Genomic DNA, 22,411 nt, shown 5'->3' on the forward strand with positions numbered 1-22,411 from the left:
TTTTAGGAACAATTTATGCACAGCTATACTGTTTAGTTGCACAGTATCTTCCAATTTTTAAAGCAGTGTCAAATGAAGAGCTAGATCCTACCCACTCAAACAGCAATGATTTGTTTACATTCCAAGGAAGCTTGGACTACTAAACTACTGTGTCTGCTGTTCATACTGATGACAGGACACACATTTGTCTTTTAAACAACTTCCTTTTACGTACGTTGAGCTATATGTATATATATATATACATAAAAGAGAGATTATTGTGTGTGTGGGGAAAAAGCAAAAAAAATCTCTACCAAGAGCTACAAAGCATTATTCTTTCTTCAGTGTGTGTCATATCCAACATGATTTACACAACAAATGGATTTGTGTTAAACATTTTACATGGAACAAGATTATTGCAGCCAGTTCAATGTGCACATTTTAAAATTTAAGTAGTGTCTGTCTGGGTGACTGCGTGATGTGAAGTGGCACAGATCTGGTGTCCTGAAGACCACATTCTTCTAAGCCATTCTTGGGATTTACACTTTCTTTCTTGTGAGTTGAGCATCTCTCTTAACACCTGGATGAATACACTACACCATTAAAGTAGGTATATGAATTTGACCTACCCCAAGAATAAAAAGGAATCTAAGGCTTCACAAGGCACATCTCACCTTGCTCCTAATTTTGTCCTCTATTTTGTAAAGTTATTTTGGTAAATTTTTATGTGTATACAAGTAAACTTTATAGCGTACCCTTTCAGTTTATGCTTTCAGCTGCAATTTCCATAAGAGGAAATGCATCTTTAACCTCTCTGGACTCTATACAGCAATATCACTGGTACCTCCCGGAATTCATTTTAGTTTTGCTTGTTACTCCATTAACTGAAGATTAACTCTCATCTGGTAGTGTTGTAAACATCTTTGTAAAGCATCTGGAGCATGCAATCCATCAGGATGGGAACAAAGTCGGGGTGTGTTTCTGCTTTAATAGGAAAGCCAAACAACTCTAACACATTTGAAAATGTGTTTCTAGGAATGAGGGATTTTTTTTTCCCCTGCATTTAAGACTAATTTAATACATTGAAAATGAATTACTGAGCACAGATCTAGAGTTGACTGAGATTTCTAGCTAGGTGACTACCTACTTATAAATACTATTCAAATTTTAGTGGATGGATAGATTTCAGTGGTTAGCCAGAAACGTTTTAATCTGATGGAAGGCAAAACAGACTAAAAAAATTCCCATTATTATTATTATACATATATATTTTAACTTTCTGTAAACTCTCCGTGGCTTAGTTATACATTACTTAATTGACATCATATCCCCAAGGGGCTGTCACAACACCAGATACAAGGTTGTTCTAATTTCAGAAAGAAAGCCACTCGTTGCGGAAGTTTCTGTTCCTGAGCATCAAACATTATTTTATTTATTGAGTGCTAATATTCTATTGAAATCCACATTTTTTTTTTTTTTTTTTTTTTTAACTTTAAGTGCTGTCCACCTTTTTTTTAATGTATTATATTGGAAGAAAAAGCTGATCCTCCCCCTCTCTCCTGTAAACCAAATGCAAAGCCATATGAGCTCCTAAGAAGCATTTAGTGATGATTTCCACAGGCTTTGCTTCAAGACCTCTAGACAAAGTCTGTATCAAATCTACAAAATTCCCCTTATGAGTAATAATCAAACCAGAATGAAAAATAATATACTATCAGCATAAACATCACCTTTTTGTAGCTCTTTAATATGAAGATCCACACATACTTCTTCACTCCTTGGACTTTCAGGTTGTTGCGGCTAAATGCAAAATCAGAGAAAACAAAATATTACAGGCATCCAGCACAATTATGTTTTGCTCCCCTCCCTCATGTAGTAATTACTATTGCCTTTTGACTGATAAGCCTTCAATAGCTAAGACAGCAGTACAAATATTAATAGGAGACACTGCCAGAGCTTAGTTACATTACTGTTGAACACTGCGGTGCCATGAGCTTGACCTTAGAGTTAACAATGGTATGATAAGAATGGATTAGTTTAACAAGGAGATTCCAAAAGAAATCTCACGAAGGTGCAAATTCTTATTCCAAAAGGAGCTCTGGTCATGACAAGTACTCCAGAAACATACGCACATATACAGAAAAATACATATCTAACCAAGTTGAGTGAACATTTTCCAACTCATGTCTGTTTTCTTTCTTTTTTAATAAAAGCTGCAGATCAGCTGTATATTACAAACGCATGGGTAAGTACACTTATGCAGCATGCAGTCAGATCCCAACACTGTAAACTCAGGTACAGTGTCATGTGAACATAACCATACTGCCTGTAGGACCACCATCTTACACTGGTAAACAGTACAGCAGGCGGTACTGAACTCAACTCTGTAAATCCCACCAGACTGAAGCTGATGTGGATTTTCACAAAGTGCATTTCAATGCATTGAAACCATTGCTCAGAAACACTTAACTGGTCTGCCCTGTGCCTGGTGGCCCTTCCAGAAATGCTTGCAAGTCTCTGAGCCATGCTCTGAACCGAGGGATACAATAAAATGAACAGCACTGTATGCTTACTATTTTAGAACACTAATTGACTGCCACCTGTGAGTGTTAAGGCATATATGAATACTTTACAAGGTATACATGAATACTTTACAAGTAATATCAGAAACAACAACGTACAGTATAACTAGTTCTGAAGAAAAGCAAACTCGGATGTCACTGTCATGGAAGGAACACGGCTGAGGAAGGGAATTGGTTCTGCCACAGAGTAACATGGATATCACACAATTTAAATGCCAACTGCTTAGAAGAGCAGCTAAATATTCCAAAAAAGTGACCTTCTAAATGTTTTGAGGTTCAAATGCAATCCTTGCTGCACAGAAATCAAATATTTAGTAAGGAAACCCTAGAAAATTTATGTAATCATACAAGAAACAGCCAAAAAAAAATAACACATACCTCTTCAGTTTTCAAGTTAGTTTCAAGTTCTACTTTTTCTGCCAACTTTGGTAAAGCTGCATTATTGCCTAATGAAATACAAATATGTTAAAATTATTAATTACATTATGCCATAGTTACCTCATGCTACAGTAGGATTCTATCCCTCATGAACCAGCACATGAATTCAACCCCTTCCTGCAGGCAATGGAAACAATAGTTGCCTGTCTGTAGCAAACCAGCTTAAAAGAAACCTTGACATCTGCAAGAACACAAGTACTTCTCTGTTTTTTCTTAAATACAAAAAGATTGCAGAATAGAAGTTACCAGGATTTACCACAGCTTATTTATGGACTTCTGACTTCAGCTTTTTTTCTTGCTTTTCCTTTGAAAACATCAACAGATTTTCTCACAAAATTCCAAACAGCAAGTTACCTTTGCATTAAATACAAACTACTGTTACCCCGGTACTTACAAAGCCTGCATCAGTGGATGACAAGAAACTAGTGAAATACCAAAACAGAAAAACTAACTTTTGAGAAATATGTGAGAAGGAAAAGGTTTTAAAAGAAGTGTTTGACCAACATCATTCCACGTCCCTTGGCATAACTGAGGACAGGCATATTTCTCTACTTTTTTTTTTCCCCCTTTTTTTTTCCCCACAGTTTAGTTCCTCCATAGTTTTAACAAACTTAAAATTTTGAATTCATTATATTCATTAATTCATAATTAATTACAGAACTTATTTCATAAATGTACTGCTTCAACTACTCTGGAGGCTTAAAAAAGAGAAAGGCTAAAAAATAGCAGGATGTTCATTATGCGGTATTTTAAGGAACTAGCAACCATGCAAGTTCACTTCAAATGTTAAATTCCAGAAAAATAGATCTTAAAAATAAATCACGATAGTGTCATATGCTATCGTATCTTGAGTTCTATATTAAAAACAGACACCTAAAATCATTGTTCTCCTAAAACATTTGTTTATTTAGGATCACTAACTCCTCCAGAAACACGAAGAATGATAATTTCAAGTCTATTAGTGTAGAGACAAGACAAAATTCAGCATAATAGAATGAATTGAAGTATTACCATTAAGAAACTACCCTGAGAAAATCTGCAGTTACGACTAAGGATAGTCACTCAATCTTCAAAACTCAGTAAGTTACCATTCTTAGAATGTTGAACGTATGTCTAAATGAAATACATTCTCTTTCCTATAAAAGTACTCCTGAATTTCAGAACATGCTAGTAACAAAACCTATTTGTAGCTCCATGATAATTATCCCTTGCAAACATCATAACTTAGATCATAACTCAATACATTTTATCTTTCTGCACTTTTTTAAAACATACATCAGATGCTAATTTTGTGCAGTCACACCAACGCTCTCAGAATCACATGCTTATTTAAAGTATTTGCCACCAATTCTTTAATATATTAGAGTTTTGCAAACTACACAGAAGTCTGGTATATTTGAACAACAGAAGTTATTACTAATTCAGCATTTATTAATGACAACTATAAACTCAAGAGAGGAAAAAAGCACACAAATCCTCACCTGAATTAAATGTTGTATTACTTTTCTGAAAAGTAACTTCAATTCCAATATCATCTATTTTGACCAAGTTCAATTTGTCATCACTGCCATGTAGTTCTTCCACATGCAACACAGGCAGGTTCTTTTTTTCCCCTAGTTCTGCTTCTACAGTCACTTCACCGTGGTCATTATTTACAGTTACTTCACTTGCAGAAACTGAGGAAAGAGCCTGTGGCCTAGGCAGTGGAGTCCTTTCAGAAAATTCGCTTTCTAAAAGCAAGTTTGAGTTAAATTTACAGTTTACATTCTGTAGAGTTTCACTCTCTACTGCTGCTTCTGAAATCATACAAGAGAGTTCTGATGTATCATCTGCCTGCAACACATCTTCAGCTTGCTCGTCATCCTCATTTGCCTCTGAGGAAGGACTTGCACTCACAGCAGTCTCTGTACTAATCTCCACACAAAGAGCTTCATCTACACTCATGAGGTTCACTGAATTTTCATCCGTTTCTGTGACTTCACTGTCTACAGCAGTCTGAGATGCTGCTGATTCTTCCTGCACAATACTCTCAGGGGCCTCATTCTCTCTATCAATAACAAGCAAAGAATTATTGCTTTTTTCTGGGCCCGTGGTTGATAGGATGCATTCAATTTGGTTAGCAGTATTAAAGATGTCCTCACTTTTGTCTTTTTCTTCTGTACTCTCAGCAGCAAGTTGACTTTCTTCTATGACTGCAAAAGTGAAGAGACTATCACATTCTTCCATTGTGCTCAGAGTGATCACTGCCCCTTCCTCTTTATCTCCCATACTTGAAGCAGCATGTTGATCTTCACTGTTGGTGGCAACCCTCAGCACAGGAGCTCCACATTCTCCCACAAAAATCACAGAACCTTCGCTCTTTGCATCTGTATTGAAAGCAGCTAGTCCAAACCCTTCATCTACAGTTGCAGTGGTCTCCACGATCTTGCATTCCTCTGATGCATTTGGAGAGAGAATGGTCTCTTCATCTCCTTCTGCCACAAGAAGCTGACTTTCAGCTTGTGGTGCTGCACTGATCAGGACTATCTCACATTCTTCTGTCATACTTGTCGTGATCATAGCAGCTTCGTATCTCCCTTCTGTTTCTGAAGCAGTGAGTTTATTTTCATCTTGCACAGCTATACTAGACATAGGAGCTTCAAAACATTCTGCTGTACTTGTGGAGATCATTACCGTTTCATTTTTTGACTCCGTGTCTGAGACATGCTGAACTGCTTCTTCTGTGACCTCACCTGACATTAGGATTACTTGTTCTTCTACAACACTTGTGGAGATCATAGCACACTCATCCTTTTCTTCTTTACTGCTAGCAGTTGGTCGACTTTCATCATCATCATCTCCTCCCACACTGGATGCACTGGGCATGGGAACATCATATACTTCCATATCTATAGAAACCATAGTATTCTCACTTATTTCTTCTGTTTTCACAGAGGGGAGCTCACCATTGTATTCAATAGTGGCACTTGACATAGGAGCCTCAAATTCTTCCACGATACTAGTGGAAATCATCGTGCACTCATCTTTCTCCTGCTTGCTGCTAGAAGCATGCACACTCTCTTTAAATTCTGCAGCTGTACTGGGCATGGGCACCTCTGTGTCTTCGGTGTCTGCTAAGACCATAGAGCTTTGCCCACTTTCATTTGCTCTTGTAACAGCAAGCGGACCTTCCTCAGCATCCATGGCTGAATGTAAGGGAGCATCGCTTTCTTCCACTGTACTGGTGGAGATAATATCACCTTTAACTTTTTCCTCTCTGTCAGGAGAAATAAGAGAGTTGTCATCTTCCTTTGGAATGGCACTACTTATAGACCCATCAGGTTCTCTGCTACCAAAAGAAGTCATGGCGTTCTCACGTCCTTCTTCAGCACCAGGCTGACCCTTATCCTGCAGTGCCATAGCACTAGTCATGGGGCCCTCACACTCTTCAGCATCCATAGGAATGAGGGTACCTTGATGTTTTCCTGTATGTGCAGCCATGGCACCCTCATCAGCAGCACTTGCACTGGTTACACTACTTTCAACAATTCCTTTGGCATTTTTGCTGGTTGTGCCATGACTAGCTTCTTTCTCGGCACCCGTCACGCTGTCAACCATAAGCTTATTTACATTTGTGCCAGCCACTCCTGACTCAGCTTCCATTTGTTCGGTAACTATGCAGATAATGGAACTTTCACCTTCTTCTGCACCTATACAGATCAGCGCATTTTCACCTTCCATTCCTGTGCAAGTAGAAGCATGCTCAATTTCTTCATTTCCTCTTCCAGTACTGGTCACAATACCCTCATCTTCTTCATCCTCTTCTTTTGAGCCTGTACTAGTCACAAAACCTTCATCATCACATGAACCAATGCTAACCATAGCGATACTGGCTTCCTCTTTTGTCCTTGTGCTATCCATTAGACTTTCACATTTTTCAGCATCTAAAGAAACCGCACACCCTTCATTGCTGTCCTCCAGTCCAGTGCAGACTACTGAAATTTCAGCATCATCTTCTGGAGTTATGCCTGTGCTGGTCACTGCGCTTTCACCATTTATAGTATCCTCAGATTTGTCACTATTAGTTCCAGTTGTAGCCTCATTATTTGTGACCACTGCAATACACGCCCCACTTACAGTGCTTTCTCCTTGGGCATCTGTACCAGTCACTGAGCACATAATGAAGTTATGACCTCTTTCTTCTGCACCTGTGCAAGTCACAGTACCTTCGTGTTCTTTTACTCGGCCAGCTCTCTTACTGCCCCTGAATTCTGCTGAACTGTCACCACTTGTTGATCCTTCACCTGTTTCTGTCCCTGCACTAGTTACAGCGCCATCACTCTCCACTTCACCTAGGCAGGACACAGAACTTTCTAATTTGCTTGCATCTCCACAAGGTGAGGTCTTTCGCTTCTCTTCAGAGCCCGCACTAGTCACAGCATCATCTTTTTCTTCTGTCCCAGCACTATTCACACTATCTTCAATTTCTGCTCCACTTGCATTGACTGAATCCTTACCACTTTGTTCTGCATCAACCATGGTACAGTCACCATTTTCTTCTTTTGTACTTGTTAGGAAACTTTCACTTTCTGCTAACCCTTCAGTGACAACACTGCCACCGCCTTCTTCTGCTGCTGCAACTGTACACTCACCGATATCTGCTCCCGTGATGAAACTGCCTCCCTCACTACTTTTTACCCATACACCTGTTGTGAAACCTTCATCAGCTTCTATGCTTGTGCAGATTAACGCCACCTCACTTTCTTCTTCTGCGCAAGTGGTTGTAGCATCACTTTCCTTTTCAGAATGTGATGCACTCTCAGTTCGTTCTTCTCCTGTACTAGTGGCCATTACAGTGCTCTCAATCTTTTCTGTGCTTGTTCCTATCACAGTGGCTGGAGTCGTTTGCAGGCTGCTGTACAACAAACTAAGTTTGCTGCTTCCTGCACTGGTACCTACTGCATTGCTTTCATTTTTATCTTCCATGCCAATCACACCATTCCCTTCTTGCCTAGTTTCTTCAGGAACTCTTTTAGGCACTAACACAGAGGAAGATTGTATCATATCATCAGCATCATGCACCTCATTCTTTTTCACATTATCCACCATTGTGCTCCTCTCTCCCTTTGTGGAATGGTCTATTTGCAAACACTCTCTTTCTTTTCTTTTTACTTTTTTTAGGAGATGTCCTTTTCTTTTTACGTCTCCACGGTCTTCAGTCACGTCAGTCACCGAGCTTTCCTCTTTTGTTTTCAACTCTCTTCTTTGAGTGCTTTTTAACTTTGTTGATTTGCCATAACCTTCTTTAATAGGTAAGCCAGTTGTACTGTCTTCCATTGCCTGCTCATCAGGCTGTGGTGCCTCGTTATCCTTTTCTATATTGTTTGTCATAGTGTTGTTGCCATCACCATCTTTCATGACAGAACTCAGTGTTGCGCTACCTTGTTGTTCCATGTATACAACCTGTGCTGCATCATTCTTCAAAATGAAAGCATCTTCAGACAAAGAAGTCCCATCTGAATTATGGCATTCCTCTTTAGACATACTACCCAAGGAATCTGTAAAATCTGAGATATCAATATCCATGGACTTTGCATCAGCAGCATCTTCTCTGGAAGAATTACCTGCTGAAGGAACATTATCTGAATTAGAATTTATCACAGTTTTAAAATTCTTTGGTTTTCTGCTGTCTTCTGAAGTTTCATCTTTACTGTGAGCATTCAGTGAGATTCTACGACTTGTTTCACGCACAGCACTCATTTTAGAAGCCCCTTGTTTATTGGGTCCTTGATCCATGGAAACTTGTTTGGACAAAGCGTCTAAGGCACCATCTTGCTTATTAGGGATATCTTGTTTAACAGCTTTTTCAACTGCAGCCAGAAACTGTGGTTCACAAGCTCCAAGATCTGCCATACTGTGTTTTAACTCCTTACTTGAAACAGAGAGTGCAATTTTTTCTTTTGCTGTGTACTTGGCATCTGCAGCTTGGAGTGAATTTAGAATGCTTTTTCCTTCAATTTTAGATGCTTCTTGTACTTTTGCTTCTTCTACGTCAAGTTCCATCATCTCTCCCTCATGACCAGAATACACACCATCAGTATTCACACTTGACTTCTGAGGGGCTGGAGTATGGCTACTTACAGTTGTGCCAGCTGACTGCTTTTCCTCTCCAAACAAATCTTGGTTTGATACACTGCCTTTTCTGTTTTCACAGGGTATCTTTTTACTTTGTTTTTTATCCATTGCTACTGTGATGCCCAACACTTTTTCATGTCCACTGTCCACTTCTTTAGTATCTTTATCCTCCGATTTGACACACTCTTCCTTCTTCTTTATTTCCTTGTTGCTGTGCTTTAAGCTTCTGCTTTTGTGACCTTCAACAGAGAACCTTCTTTCTAGTTTGGAGTTACTTAAATCTTTATCACCTCTACATTTCTCTTTAACAGATCCTCTTTCTCCAGAATGTAACTTAACTTTGTGACTGAAGTCTTTTTGTGATCCCTGAGTTGATTGTATGCCACTTTCATTTTCAGTATCAGCACCACTCTCCTCAAAAACTTTATTTTCATTCTTGGATTTGTGTTGCTTATCTGAATCATTCTCTTCCATGCTCTTTTCTTTGTCCTGTTTCTGACTAGTCTCTTGTTTTGCTAAATTTTCCTGTAATTCAGTTTCAGATGCTTTGAGTTGTTTATTATGACTCTTTGACTTAGACTTTAACAACGATTTGTCTTCTACAAGGCTCTTAGATCTTCGTCTGTCTTTATGAACACCATCTTCTTGTTTCAAATTACATTCAGAATTAGTTGATTTTATTTCATGCTTATCTTCTGAGTAACTTTCACTCCTTTTTTGTGATGCAGAAGAAAGTTGCTTTGAGGCACTTAGGGAATCCTTCTGTGGCCTAGAATCACTCAGTGACCTTTTGGACTTGTATTCTGCTCTTGATTTTTCTGTTGAGAGATGCTTGTCTTTTTTATTTTCCTTACGCAGCAACTCTTCAGTTTTTAAAGTGTGTTCAGAAATATTTTTTCCATCTTTTCCAGTCACTGATATTTTCCGTTCACTTCGGTGTTTACTTTTTCTTTCAGGTTTGTCATCTGCGGAAACCTTTATTTGTTGATTATGTTTCTGAGCACCATCCTCACCTTTCAAACCTCTCTCAGAAGAATGGAGTTCAACATCTTCACCTGACTTATGAGCATTGTCTCCTTTATGTTTGTGCTTTAAAGAAATTTTATCTTCTACAGTGGTTATTTCCTTTTCATTTTTATCTCTGTAAGACTTGGCTTCTTTTCTGGCAGAATTTCTTGTATGTTGAATTTCTGCCTCACTATCTTTTTTGGGGTGCTTTTCATTTTTAGATGTGGTTTTCTGCTTTTGTGGTTCTTCACTATTAACTTCTGCTCTATCCATTTTTTTTGGATCCCTCGTTTCACTGTCCTGCTGGGTTCCTTCAGCCTGAAGAGAGGTAGAGGTTTTTCTTTTGTGTTCCTTTTCCACTTTAGAATCATTTTTGCTTTCCTCAGTTGAATGCACCGATTCTGAAAGTCTTCTAAGTGGTTTAGAGATTTCACTTTTCCCATGATTATGCTTTAATTCTTTTGAAGAATTTTTTTCACAAGTCTGTAAAAGAAATTTAAACATGTTACACAGTTCCTTCACTATATGCCTGACAGAATTCTAGAAGACAAACTATCCATAAGAGCAATAGAGCAGGGGACCCACTTTCTGTAATAAAAATTAATTTAAAATATTGTTGGCAAGAAAAGGATATTTGCCTTATTTATTTCCACTGATTGCCATTGTGGGAAAGCCAAAAGAAACAGAAGTTAATGGTCTGCTTGACTTTGAATATCACTTCTTTATAAAGTAACCTTTCTTCAAATTTAAAACCCTTTCAAAATATTAACCCTTTCAAATGTTCCATAATTTATTTCAAACAGCCATTATAATGTTTAAATAAAAAATAAAAACCCCACAAAAGATAGTTTTAGATTGCCAGCTTGACTTCCAGCTATCACTTTTTTGGTAATAACATTGTTGATAAAAATCTCTCAACCTAAAAGCTGTCTTTTCTGTACTATTCAGACTATATTTAGTTTCTCTATAAGTTCCCAAGGATAAATTTATGTAGATCAAACTCCTCAAGTCTTTGCATGTAAGACGTACCTCACTCCTTTAGAAAATCCAACATGTTTTACAGAATACAGCTCAAACTCTCTCTTTTCTCCCACTACAAAATAGGCCAGCACCATACACTATGTAACCTAATATTTACTGGAATTCAGAAAACACTACCATGGTAATGTTGTATCACTAACCCAACTCAAAGTAGTAGCAGGAAAAAAAAATAATTCACAGGAATGAATGGAGTAGTATACAGTTTGGTATGGATGTATGAGTAAGCCCTTTTATAATTAAAAAGAAAGATCACAATATTCATTTATTGAAGTGAATTTTAATAGCTTAGGAGACACATACCTCGTTTGTCTTTTGAATTTCCTTAGAATCCTCTTCAGTTGGCTCATATTTCTTTTTCCAATTATCTTCAACATGCCTGAAACAGGAATTTGGACAAGCAATTAAAAAAGGAAAATAACAGACTAACATTAGTTTGTAAATTTTCTGCTTTTAAAGCTGAAGGCGAGAGACAAACACACACTAAAACACTGAACACGGTCACACAACTTCTGACTAAATGGTATGCCCAAGCTTTTTTTTCTTCTTGGAAAACTATGTGTACTAACTTCACAGGCACTCTCTGGACAACCGTGCTTTAAAGCAGAGAATGTTAGTATGACAGTATTAGTACTACAGTTGTCCCTGTAAAATGAATAAGAGACCCTACCACAGAGAAAAACGCATTCTCCCTTTACCACAGGAAAGGGAACTTAAAAAAAAATAAACTATTGTTTTTGTCTTTCAGAAGCTTGTCTTATTTAATATTAATACATGTGTATCTAGATATGTATGTATATATCCACTTAAAACACCAAATTAAAGACCAGGGCAAGCTGAAGACTGAATTAATTATTTAAGTTGTGGTGCCAGGAGTTGGACTTGATGATCCTTATGGGTCCCTTCCAACTTGGGATATTCTATGATAAGTTACTCATATTGAAGGACTGCAGGGTATATCTCAGCTCATGCTGCTCTGCATAATATATTTCCGTATATCTACAATATATACACACAAATTGTATTTTTTTTTTATGTATTAACATAAATACATACACAAGCAGTCAATTAGCTTAATTACTATCAATCTGATAAGTTTCTTTTTTTCTAATCTTCATTTGTTAAGTCAAGAAATGATGTATTAATGGAAAGTTAGCAAAAAATTATGACAGAACACAAAATAATAAATATATACTAGGAACTCAGCCAGATAAGAAGAATAAAAGTTAATGGAAATACATTACACTCATTTTTTATATTAGACGCACAAACATTTAACAGCTTTCCATTCTCACATCTTTATCATCACTGTGTGGATTAGAAGTCACACAAAGGCTGCTACTGCAGCCTGTCTGAGCTGCACTACATTAAGGAGATGTAACTTGATTTTATACCTCAACTTGATGAGGTATTAGTAACAAAGTTCACTGGATGTCTTAAGATAAAGTTGTTAAAATAGGTAAGGCTAACTGCAAAGTTGAAGAGAACATCTACAGAAATTAAGTTCTAAAAACTTCATTCCTTTTGAGCAAATACATGAATACCTTGAATCTCTTTTTCTTTTTCTGCTCAAGGCTACTTTTTTTTCTAAGAATTTCTGTTCCTTAAGCACATCCTTAATGCTGGTACCGGTAGTTTTTGTCTCGAGACTTCTTGCTGAAGGTTCTTCTATGTTCAAGCCACTTTTTCCTAAAATAATACACAAATGGTGAACGGCACAAGTATGTCTTTGTATCACTGTTTGAGCTATAAATGAGATTGAAAGTGGAAAGTACTAACGTGTAGCAGAGAATGCTAATGTATATGGGTATTCAAGTAAAATAATCACGGATATATGAAAAATTGGAGACATTTGTATTAATAATTTGCATTATCCATTTTCCTATCACATTACTGTTAAAACAATGGGCTTTCAAGGGAGAAGACAAAAGACCTACTGACATTATTTTACTCTGAAAGTTATTTTCCCTTAAAATAAAAGAAATAAAAGGCTAATGTATAATTTTCATAATTTTCATACCTTTAGCATTCTGACTTCCACTTTTTAGTGACTTTGTTTTTTCTGCAGCTTTCTGTTTACGCTTTTCTTCGAGTCTCTCTCTGTTAATTCGTCTTCTTAGGAGTCTCTCTTCTTTTTCTTTGGCCTAGAGATATATAAGCAAGAGAAAATAAATTATCATTAGGTCAAAGAGTGTTCTTTGACTACAAACATACATCTAAAACCTACATTTTTTTTACTCTCCACACTGAATGACGCAATTAAAGAAAAATCTACCTATCACCTATTCTGTGAAGAGGCTGCATGCACTTAGTAAATCCTCTGTCAACACCAAAAGACTGTTCCTTTGAGAGTGAAGGAAAAGATGTCAAAACCGCAGTTTTCCCCAACTGCTAGAAGCCTTCTAAGTTCACCCAGTAGAGTACTTCCCTGCAGTGTGGTGTTCCAGATCATGCAATACTGACTGAAGTATGAAGGAGGGACACAAGCAACAAAAACAAAATGAAAAGAAACAGGAAACTCCCCCTCACAAACCACCACTGGTTATAAGTGACATTTCTGTGCTGAATAGTTTAAGGACTTATGACAGTGAGCAGTAACAAAACTCACACTTACAATGGATTGTCGGCGTTGCTCTACAGTTCGCTCATCATCAGAGTCACTGAAGTACTTGGAGTACAAAAAAGGCTTTCGAACATAAGCATGACGAACAGGTTTGGCTTTCCCATCACTCATCTCATTAGAATGAGGCTTTGTCTTACTTTGATTGTTTTTTGCCTCTTCATCTGGAAAGTTGGTGAAATGTAGAGATATACTGATAAAATAGGGCAGTACTTTCACCATAATTTTTGTAAAAGCAAGACACAAAATTTAGTAACTTACTTTCTTTAAACATGGAAGCAATCAAAAAAAATCAAATATTGAGCAAAGTACCACTAGATTATGAAAACATGAAATGAATATTCACTTGTGTACATTATTCAGCCGAAGAAAAAATCCAAGATACTAAATAAGAAGTCAGAATATACCTTCTTCTGTGTATTAAACTAAGCTTCATTCTAACACCAAAAATTTGTACAATGTTTAAGACCTTAAAAAATAAGTAGGCTTATTGAAATATATAAACGGAGCACATTTGTTTATACATGTAATTAAAGTAAAACTGAAATAGTTTGATTTCTATCATGATGATTTGCAATAGAGCAAAAATATTTGTACTTCAAACAACACAAAGTATTTGTATGCTTGAAATACACTTAAGGCTTATTTCACTTCATGCAATCTGTCACATTTACAGATAACACCAAAGCCAGAGAATATGCAAGTAATACAGTGCTTCTAAGTAATATTCTTAGAGCAGAAGAGAAGCTCAGAGTATACAAGAGACAACTCATTCAGGTACTAAGTCACTGTCTTATGAAGTGGTTAGATATTAATGAGCGCAGAAGTCACATATCTGCAGAAATCAAAAGAATCTGAGGTCTACTCAAGGAGAACTCAAAAATGAACTGCAGCTAGTGAACAGGTTTGGTGTTCCCAAACTCTTAGAAGTTAGATCCATTCATGTTCCTTCTACTGTAGCCAGGTAGAATTTAGAAATCCCAAAACGCTTAAAGCTCTGAAAACTACCTAAGTTGACGAAGTCTGCTACACCCACTACTGCAGGATCACAAACAAAACACTCCAATGATATACTAAATTTGTGGCAGAAGGGAGGGTGAAAAGCTCATGGCAAAGTCACATATCCATCCATATCCAAAGGCTATGCGTTTCTGTTGCCTTTGGAATACTGTAGTACAAGTAAGATTCACAATCCTTAGAATACATCATGCTGTTAAAAAAGGACTCAAAATATGTTTAGTGCTCATCTTTCATGATTGCACAAACACTACCACTCCACATTGAAAGTCTTTCCTCAAAATAAAGACAATAGAAAATATTGCAAAATGTCAAATTTGGGATAGGATGCACTCAAATAACAGAATTATTGCATATTCTTTCTTGCCATTTTACCACCAAAATTAACATTCTAATTGTTTTACCATCTGATGTGATCTCCCCTTCTTCAGTGCTGTCAGAAACTACATTTTCCTCTTCACTCTCTTCTTCAAAGGAAGAAAGGTCACTGGTATGGACAGAGCTGACAGTGATGTCACTGAGTACATCCAAATCCGAATCTATTGATGTATGTTCTTGCAAAGGAAAGAATAGAGAGAAAAGGCTGTAATACAGCACACTATATTTGAGAATCTTTTCTTACCAAAACAGGTGGGTTTTTTTGCCACTGAAAACAAAGCTGTCTTAAGAAATAATAAATAAATAAATAAACACCTTAAAACGCAGACTGGGAAGTTTGAGAGATCTTACTGGAATAACACAGATGACCAATAATACACACACTTGAAGAATCAAAAATGATCAGATTCCTAATTTGGGTACCTTGGTTAAGGGTAATGAACCAAGAGATAACTGTGGCTAGCTAGTTAAGTTTACCAGAACTAGCAGAGAACATACATTCCACATACACTTCTGATTCAGCTCCTGAATACATTTGAAAAGAACAAACACACACAACAAAAACAACTTTGTATTTTAAGAATGAGCATTGTCCACACCATACCTTCCTTAGTGCTTTCAGTTGTTTTATGTTTATTGCTATTTTTTTCTGGGACTGACTGTTTCGCTGGTTCCAACTCTCTCCCTTGCTTTTCTTCTTTTGACTTGGTAGTATCATCACTTTTCTTTGAATGGTCGGACTTCTTGTCAGGTTTCTCTTTCTTTTCTTTTCTTCTTTCAACTTTTTCACTACTGTCTGGTTTCTTGTCACATTTATCTATTAATTTACTCTTTTGCTCTTCACTTTCCTGTTGTATTTCTTTACTTGTATTAGTCAAACTATTAGTATCCTTTGCTGAATTTTTTATTTCTTCACTTTGGCTGGGAAGCTCATTTGAATCTTCACACTTGGCTGGCGTTTCAGCTCCTTCTCCAGAAACATCAGAAGTTGCTTTCTCTCTGTCTTGCAAGTCCTCTGTGTTTTTCTCTCTCTCAGCACCACCATCAACACTGTGCTGAGATAAGAGTCTTTTAGCAACTTTGTCATTGTTCTTGGAATTTGAGTTCTCTGTTGAAGCCCTGGCAGCACTTGCTTCTTGGTTAAGAGAAGTAATTGTTTCCAAAATGGACATTGCATCATTAGCTACATTGCCACTAGGAGTTGTAGTAGAGACACCTTGAAGAGTAAGAAATAAAAGTTTTAGTTCATCTCAGTTTCTGTGATTTTCCACAAAGGAAGCTTTTGAAATATTTGAAAGGAAGTAGACATTTAGACAGAATGACTTTAAGCAAGTAAATGGAAAAAGAGTGATTTTTATTTATTTGAAACAGTAATAACTAAAAGGTTTGACTAATTTTGCATCTGGAGAATGTCGTTCAGAAAAAAAAGTACCAGTTACACTCTTCAAGTGAAAGCAGGGGTCGTTTACGGGATGGATGCTCAACTTTACCATCAATAGGCCTTGGACAAGCACAAAACTGAATACTGCAGCAAGAAGTCTACATTTGTACCCCTTGGTATCTTCATAAGTGACATCAGAAATTAACTCAGTGTATTGATTATATAAAAACAGAGCTATCAAAATGCCCGCTATCACTTTGCCATCCTCTTAGAAACATCTTTGAAGATGGATGAGAAAGGGTTAAACAGACTAGTACTGGGAGCTGCAGCTGGCTTGTTAACCCACTTACATTAAAGGAAGTGGGCCTCACAGGAAAAGGGCTAGGATTTAAATAAAGGCTCTGGTTACAAATAGATGGACTGCTGTGGAGTCTCTTAGGAAGGGAAAGAATAGACAATTACCTGCAGGAGTGTTTAGAAGCTGATACCAGGCAACATAAATGAAAATCATAAAGGAAGTACTGCATTTATAAACAAACTAAGGATTGGCTGATTTACAGCAGAACTTAAGCTCCTGAGAGAATCTTAGCCATTAAAGTTTCACTGGACACTGCAACAGCATTAAGACAATTAAACATCTTAAAGACAAGCTTTATTCATCTATGAATGCATAAAAAAAATAAATCATTTTTCTTTTACACCCATGTCTCATCTGATCACATAACACATACAGGGCTAAACCCTGAGGTCAACTTTCCTTCTTACAGTAAACTGATCCCTTGTAATCTCAGATAGAAGTGACAGAGTGGTACATGGCACCTCTCTTGCCTTCTAACTTTGTAAAAACAAGAGACAAGTATTACGGTATGCTGTCTGGAGCTCAGCTTACTAGCATGGATGACAACAATTCTGTGCTAGCAGCAAACCCAACTAATGCTTCTTCTCCTGAAAAAAATAAATATTTTGGTAATAGATTGCTAAGAGAAATGGTAGAATACCTTGTACTGTAACAGATGCATCTGTTTTGTCCTCACTTGGAGTTGTACTGGGGCCTGCTTCCTCTTTATGATTCAGTGTAGCTAAAAATTCATGGACAGCTTTTTCCACCTGAGGTCTGAATGTATGGTTGATCTTTGGGTCCACAACCTGAGAAATAATTCTGTCAATTCCAGATTCCAACATTCCAGACCTGGAACAAAGTTACATTAATACTTAATAAAAAAAAATGACTTTTTTGAGAACATCTTATTGATAAATGCTCATTTAAATAACGTAAACCCTCTTAAGCACTTCAAGTGAAGCACCAATGTTACTGAATATTGCTGCAGGAGTGCACTTAGCCAGCTACCTGTATTTCCACAGCTCTCTCTATTGCCTTACGAACTTAAAAAAAAAAAAAAAAAAAAAGCTAAAGAAACAAAGTGATCCAATCACATGGAATTAACATAACAAAAGGCCCTTGGTTACATCACTAGAGGTGATGCCTACAGGTATTAGCTTATTATAAAAGTGACTTTTGTGGGAAAAAAGAAACCTGATCTTATCAACTCCCTTAGCATAAAACAAACACATTCTAGAAGGCATGAGGGACAGATGAATACTAGACCAGTCATCACTGCCCTAATTTACCTTTTGCACAATACAAGGTGACACCTCAGAGTTTTTACAGCTTTATAGAACACCCTTAATGCTAAGTAAAAAAATAAATGACAACAGAGAACTTTTTATCTAAGGGTTTTCTCTAGAACCCTGTATGTTCCAGGAAAGACTATGCTGTCTTTTAAACCCATTGTTTATTTAAAAATCCCCAGATCCTCTGTACCTGTCACCAAAGGTTTCACTATACCTAACAGAACACACTTGTTCAGAAAGACCTTATTTGACCCAGTTCAGTGGCCAAACTCATGCTTCCTTGAAGAAACTTGCTGACGATTCTTATGACTATTTTATAACAAGTAAAACTAAAGGGACTCTAATGAAATAATCAAACATGAGGTAAGTGTTTGACATCAGTTTGATATGACAGCCGTTCTGCAAAAGCTCTTCTCGTAACAGATTTACATCCTGTTTCTTATTTTGTGAATTTAACTGCATTCTGTCAAATCCTATTAACCTCCTTCGCTCAAAACCAGATGACTTAAAAGAGACAGGGAAGTTAATCTTTAGCTAGGGTCTTACACCCTAAGTCAAAACGAAGCTTTCCATCCTTAGATCAACTTGGACCAGGCAAAGTAACATTCGCAGCCTAGCTCTGGCTAATGCTGATGGTGAGCTGTTAACGGAAACACCACCACCTTTAACAACCACCAACAGAACCTTCTTCAGGGGTCCCTTCAAAGTAAGGGGACAGTTTAGAACTGACATAACGCCTCAGCCACCCACCACAGAGCACCGTTTGTGTCCGGCCGAGCAGCACCACTTACTTGAGCACCTGCTGCCTGATGTTATTCCTCAGCTGGTTCTTGTTGAGGTGCGGGCTCCAGGTGTGCGTGGCCAGGTGGTTGGAAACGAAGTTGTCCACGCGCTGCCTCAGATTCTGGTAGGCGGGCTGAGGGGGGGGTTAAACGGCCCGACAAGACGGGAGAGACAAAGCTGAGAGCTGGCACACGAGGCTCCGACACACGCCCCCCGCCCCGAGCACCGTGTGCTGAGGGGAACAGCAGCAGAAGGGGCAGCCCGGCGGCGGGGCAGCGCCCCCCGCTCCCCCTGACCCCCCCCGAGCCCCGGCGATCCCCTCAGCCGCCTCCCCGTTACCTTGGTGTCCACGTCGGCCAGGCAGTCGCGGCGGAACTGGTCGAAGAGCCCCTGGCTCTTGAGGTGGCTGACGATCATGGAGACCAGCTCGGGCTCCGCCGCGCCTCCCCCCGCCGCCGCCGCCGCCGCCGCCCCGGCCCCCGGCAGCGGCGGCGGCTGCTGAGGGGGCGGCGGCGGCGGCGGGGGCGGCGGCGGCGGGGGCTGCGGCTGCGGGTTGCTGGCCATGGCGGCGGCTGCCGGCGCTGCCGGCCGGGCCGCGGGACCGGGCTCGCTCCCCAGCGGCGGCCGCGGCGGCTCTGACCCCGGAAGCGAAAGGGAACGGAGGGAGGAAGCGAGAGGCGGCCGCGGGGGAAGGGAAGGGAAGCGGCCGCGGCGCCATGCGACCGCCGCCGGGCCCTCGGAGGGGGCGGGGCCACCGGCGGGCAACGGCGGGGCGGGGGGGGGCAACGGCGCCCCTCAGCCCCCCCCGCCCCATTCCCGGGCGGGCGCTGCGCGCGCCGCCCCCCCCCCGCCCCGGCCCTGCCGCCCGCCCCGCGCCGCGCTGCGCGCTCCCGGCCGTGCCCCGCCCCGCCCCGCCCCTTCCTGCGCCGGCCGCCATCATGGCGGGGGCGGCCGTTGGGGGAGGGGGCGGGGCTAAGGGGGTGAGGTGGACGCGTGAGGCACCGCGCCGTGCCCCGGGGTTTTAAATTATGGATTTTAGCGGTTTTCTGTGAGGGAACGGTAAATATGGAGAGATGGGGATGGTGGCGTCCTTGTACCTGGCATAGGAACGGAGGGAGAGTGCCGGGTGTGCTTCGCTTCCTCCCTCTGACATAAGAGGCTAATCTGTCCTCCCCACGATACGCAAGAAAAGTACAAAAAATACATAAAGGTACACCAGACCGGCTTGCAGCCTAAAAAAGGAGACTTGGCGGTGCTAATATTTCACTTACACAAGTTTTGTGGTGTGAGGAGTGGAGATCTCGTGCAGCTACAGATGGTAGAAATTGCCATCTGTAATAATCGTTACAAATCTGACCGTAAAAGCAAGAGCCTCAGGACTCTTACTGCACACTTAGAAACATGTCAGAAGTATAAAACTTGCCCCTAGCTTCCCTGCTGTGAAATACGTACTTCTCGATGCTGTAGAACTCCACAGAACGAACATCTAACATGTTTACGAGTATTGTGAGACTTTACAATAAAGTAATTAAAATCTGGCTTTTCTTTCTAGTGTCATACTTCATACATGGACATCGGGAAGGATCAAAGCACCAAAATTTAGGAGGGTCGAGAAATCTGCAGTTTGGCGCATGGTCCAGCCCCTACTCACATATGCCTATGTGAGGTATGCTGGCCCTGTTACATCTTCTTTCAATAAAGTTTTGTCAGTAGTGACTAAAGGCCATGTAGCTGTCAGCCAGAAAGTGCAGAAGTCAGGGGTATCATTTTTGTAAATGCATTACTAATTTTAGAAATTGTGTGTGACCATGAGAATAGATGAAAAATTCAGACATCACCAGGAGGTTAGCAGCATTTTCATGTTCTTTTTTGTTGTTTTTGTTGTTAGGAAAAAAGCACTGCAACTTCAATTTAGTTATTTATTTTTCAAGTATAATGCAGAAAACAACAAAAAAAAGTATTTTAACAGCACAAGTAAGATTCTTGCTTCCTAGAACAGCATACCATTCACACATACATCACAGACAGCCTGGAGTACCTGTGGCCTTTGTCTCCAGCTATGTCAAGGAATGTGCTGTGAAGAATACTAGAGAGCAGGAATCCATTAATAAGATTTGGGAATTTAAGGGCTATTAGGGATCAGTTATGCCCAGTGGTCTGAAACTATTGCAACAAGCAGTCCATACTCAAATTGACTCAACAGCTGAATGTGAAGGATTGTTTTGTGCTATAAGTTAAGTACTATCCCAGGTTGCATGCAACTTACTGACTTTTGCAGGCTTTTCAGATGTGTTATTTACCAACCTCGGTAATCCAGCACTCTGGAACTTTAATCCTAAATGGCTTTGTTGTTGATGTTGTATGGGTCCAATTGTATGTTGTCCTTTGGGCAGATACTGTAAAAGAAACTGGAAGACTCTTGAAAATAAAAGTCATTTGAATTAAACTGAAGTTAGCCTTCATTTGTCTCTTAGTTTTAAGAATGCTTTTTGTTCTTATATTAGCTGAAAAATGGTTATATAAAGTCTTGTATGCTAATGAAAAGGTACATTATTTGTTGTCTGTGCTATAATATAGCCATACCATTATTTATGAATGCATGAATAAAAGTTAAGCCATCTTGCCATTTGCAGTGGACTCACAAAGGAACTTATGTATTGAAGTGTAATTGTTTCAATTGTTCAGTATTATCCAGTACTTGTAGATGTTTATTTTGTACTCCGTATTTATTCTTGTAGTTTATTGTGGTTACTCACTTACTGATTCCTGATATCCAGTGCTAGTAAAAAAATTTTATTTGTGAGAAAATCAGAAAAGATCAGGTAACATCAGGTAATTAAGCAAAAACAGTTTGGACTGAAACACTGAAAGATAAAAGCGGATTTTTTTTTTCTTCAGTATTTTGTTCTGAGTTGAATGATCTTGTTTACCTTCAAAGTCCCAGCAAATGTTCCTAGCATATGTTTGTATTACCATATGAATTTCCACATGCTTAATATCTTTCTTTATGCTTGGAACAATTGTTTTCTGGACAGTCCTATGAGTACCTCTCCTTAACTTTTGATTTTTCCATATTTCCCTCATTCCTCATATTTTTACTTGTTTAAAAAGTTTAATTACATGTAATGGTGTGTTCGGCTTATGCCTTGCACTGTAATTTTTTCTGTACATTGAATTGTACTTTTGTCTATTTCTAAAGTAATTTGGAATATTATATATAATGTTAACATCTGTGATCACTAATCACAGTATGAAGATCTTCATTTTATGCTTTGTGTTCTGACTAGTACATTTTACCTTATTTTGAACTTTTAGTGAATTGTTCTTTGAAAATATCACTTTTCTTTCTAATTTTTACATATCCTGCAACATGCAAGCTCCATTGTGGGAATTTACAAAGCAGCAATGGCTACAAGTGCTTTCTCATACAGTCTCATTTTA

General features: G+C 38.9%; 1 protein-coding gene across 2 annotated transcripts in view; it reads right to left on the reverse strand.

Moving 5' to 3' along the window:
* BOD1L1 (biorientation of chromosomes in cell division 1 like 1) overlaps positions 1–19,869 on the reverse strand; it is a 35,509-nt gene extending 15,640 nt beyond the window's left edge. For both annotated transcript variants that reach the window (XM_068679936.1, XM_068679935.1), the window contains exons 1-12: positions 19,310–19,869; positions 18,979–19,103; positions 17,554–17,744; positions 15,779–16,390; positions 15,201–15,350; positions 13,774–13,943; positions 13,180–13,303; positions 12,704–12,848; positions 11,463–11,538; positions 4,481–10,604; positions 2,940–3,007; positions 1,710–1,779 (exon numbers count right to left, since the gene is read on the reverse strand). In XM_068679936.1, the coding sequence (XP_068536037.1) occupies positions 1,710–1,779; positions 2,940–3,007; positions 4,481–10,604; positions 11,463–11,538; positions 12,704–12,848; positions 13,180–13,303; positions 13,774–13,943; positions 15,201–15,350; positions 15,779–16,390; positions 17,554–17,744; positions 18,979–19,103; positions 19,310–19,534 (8,080 nt within the window). In that variant the 5' untranslated portion in view covers positions 19,535–19,869. The remainder of the gene's footprint in view (positions 1–1,709; positions 1,780–2,939; positions 3,008–4,480; positions 10,605–11,462; positions 11,539–12,703; positions 12,849–13,179; positions 13,304–13,773; positions 13,944–15,200; positions 15,351–15,778; positions 16,391–17,553; positions 17,745–18,978; positions 19,104–19,309) is intronic.
* Positions 19,870–22,411: the final 2,542 nt, after the last annotated feature.

Source organism: Anas acuta, chromosome 4, assembly GCF_963932015.1.
Source record: "Anas acuta chromosome 4, bAnaAcu1.1, whole genome shotgun sequence".
NCBI lineage: Eukaryota > Metazoa > Chordata > Aves > Anseriformes > Anatidae > Anas > Anas acuta.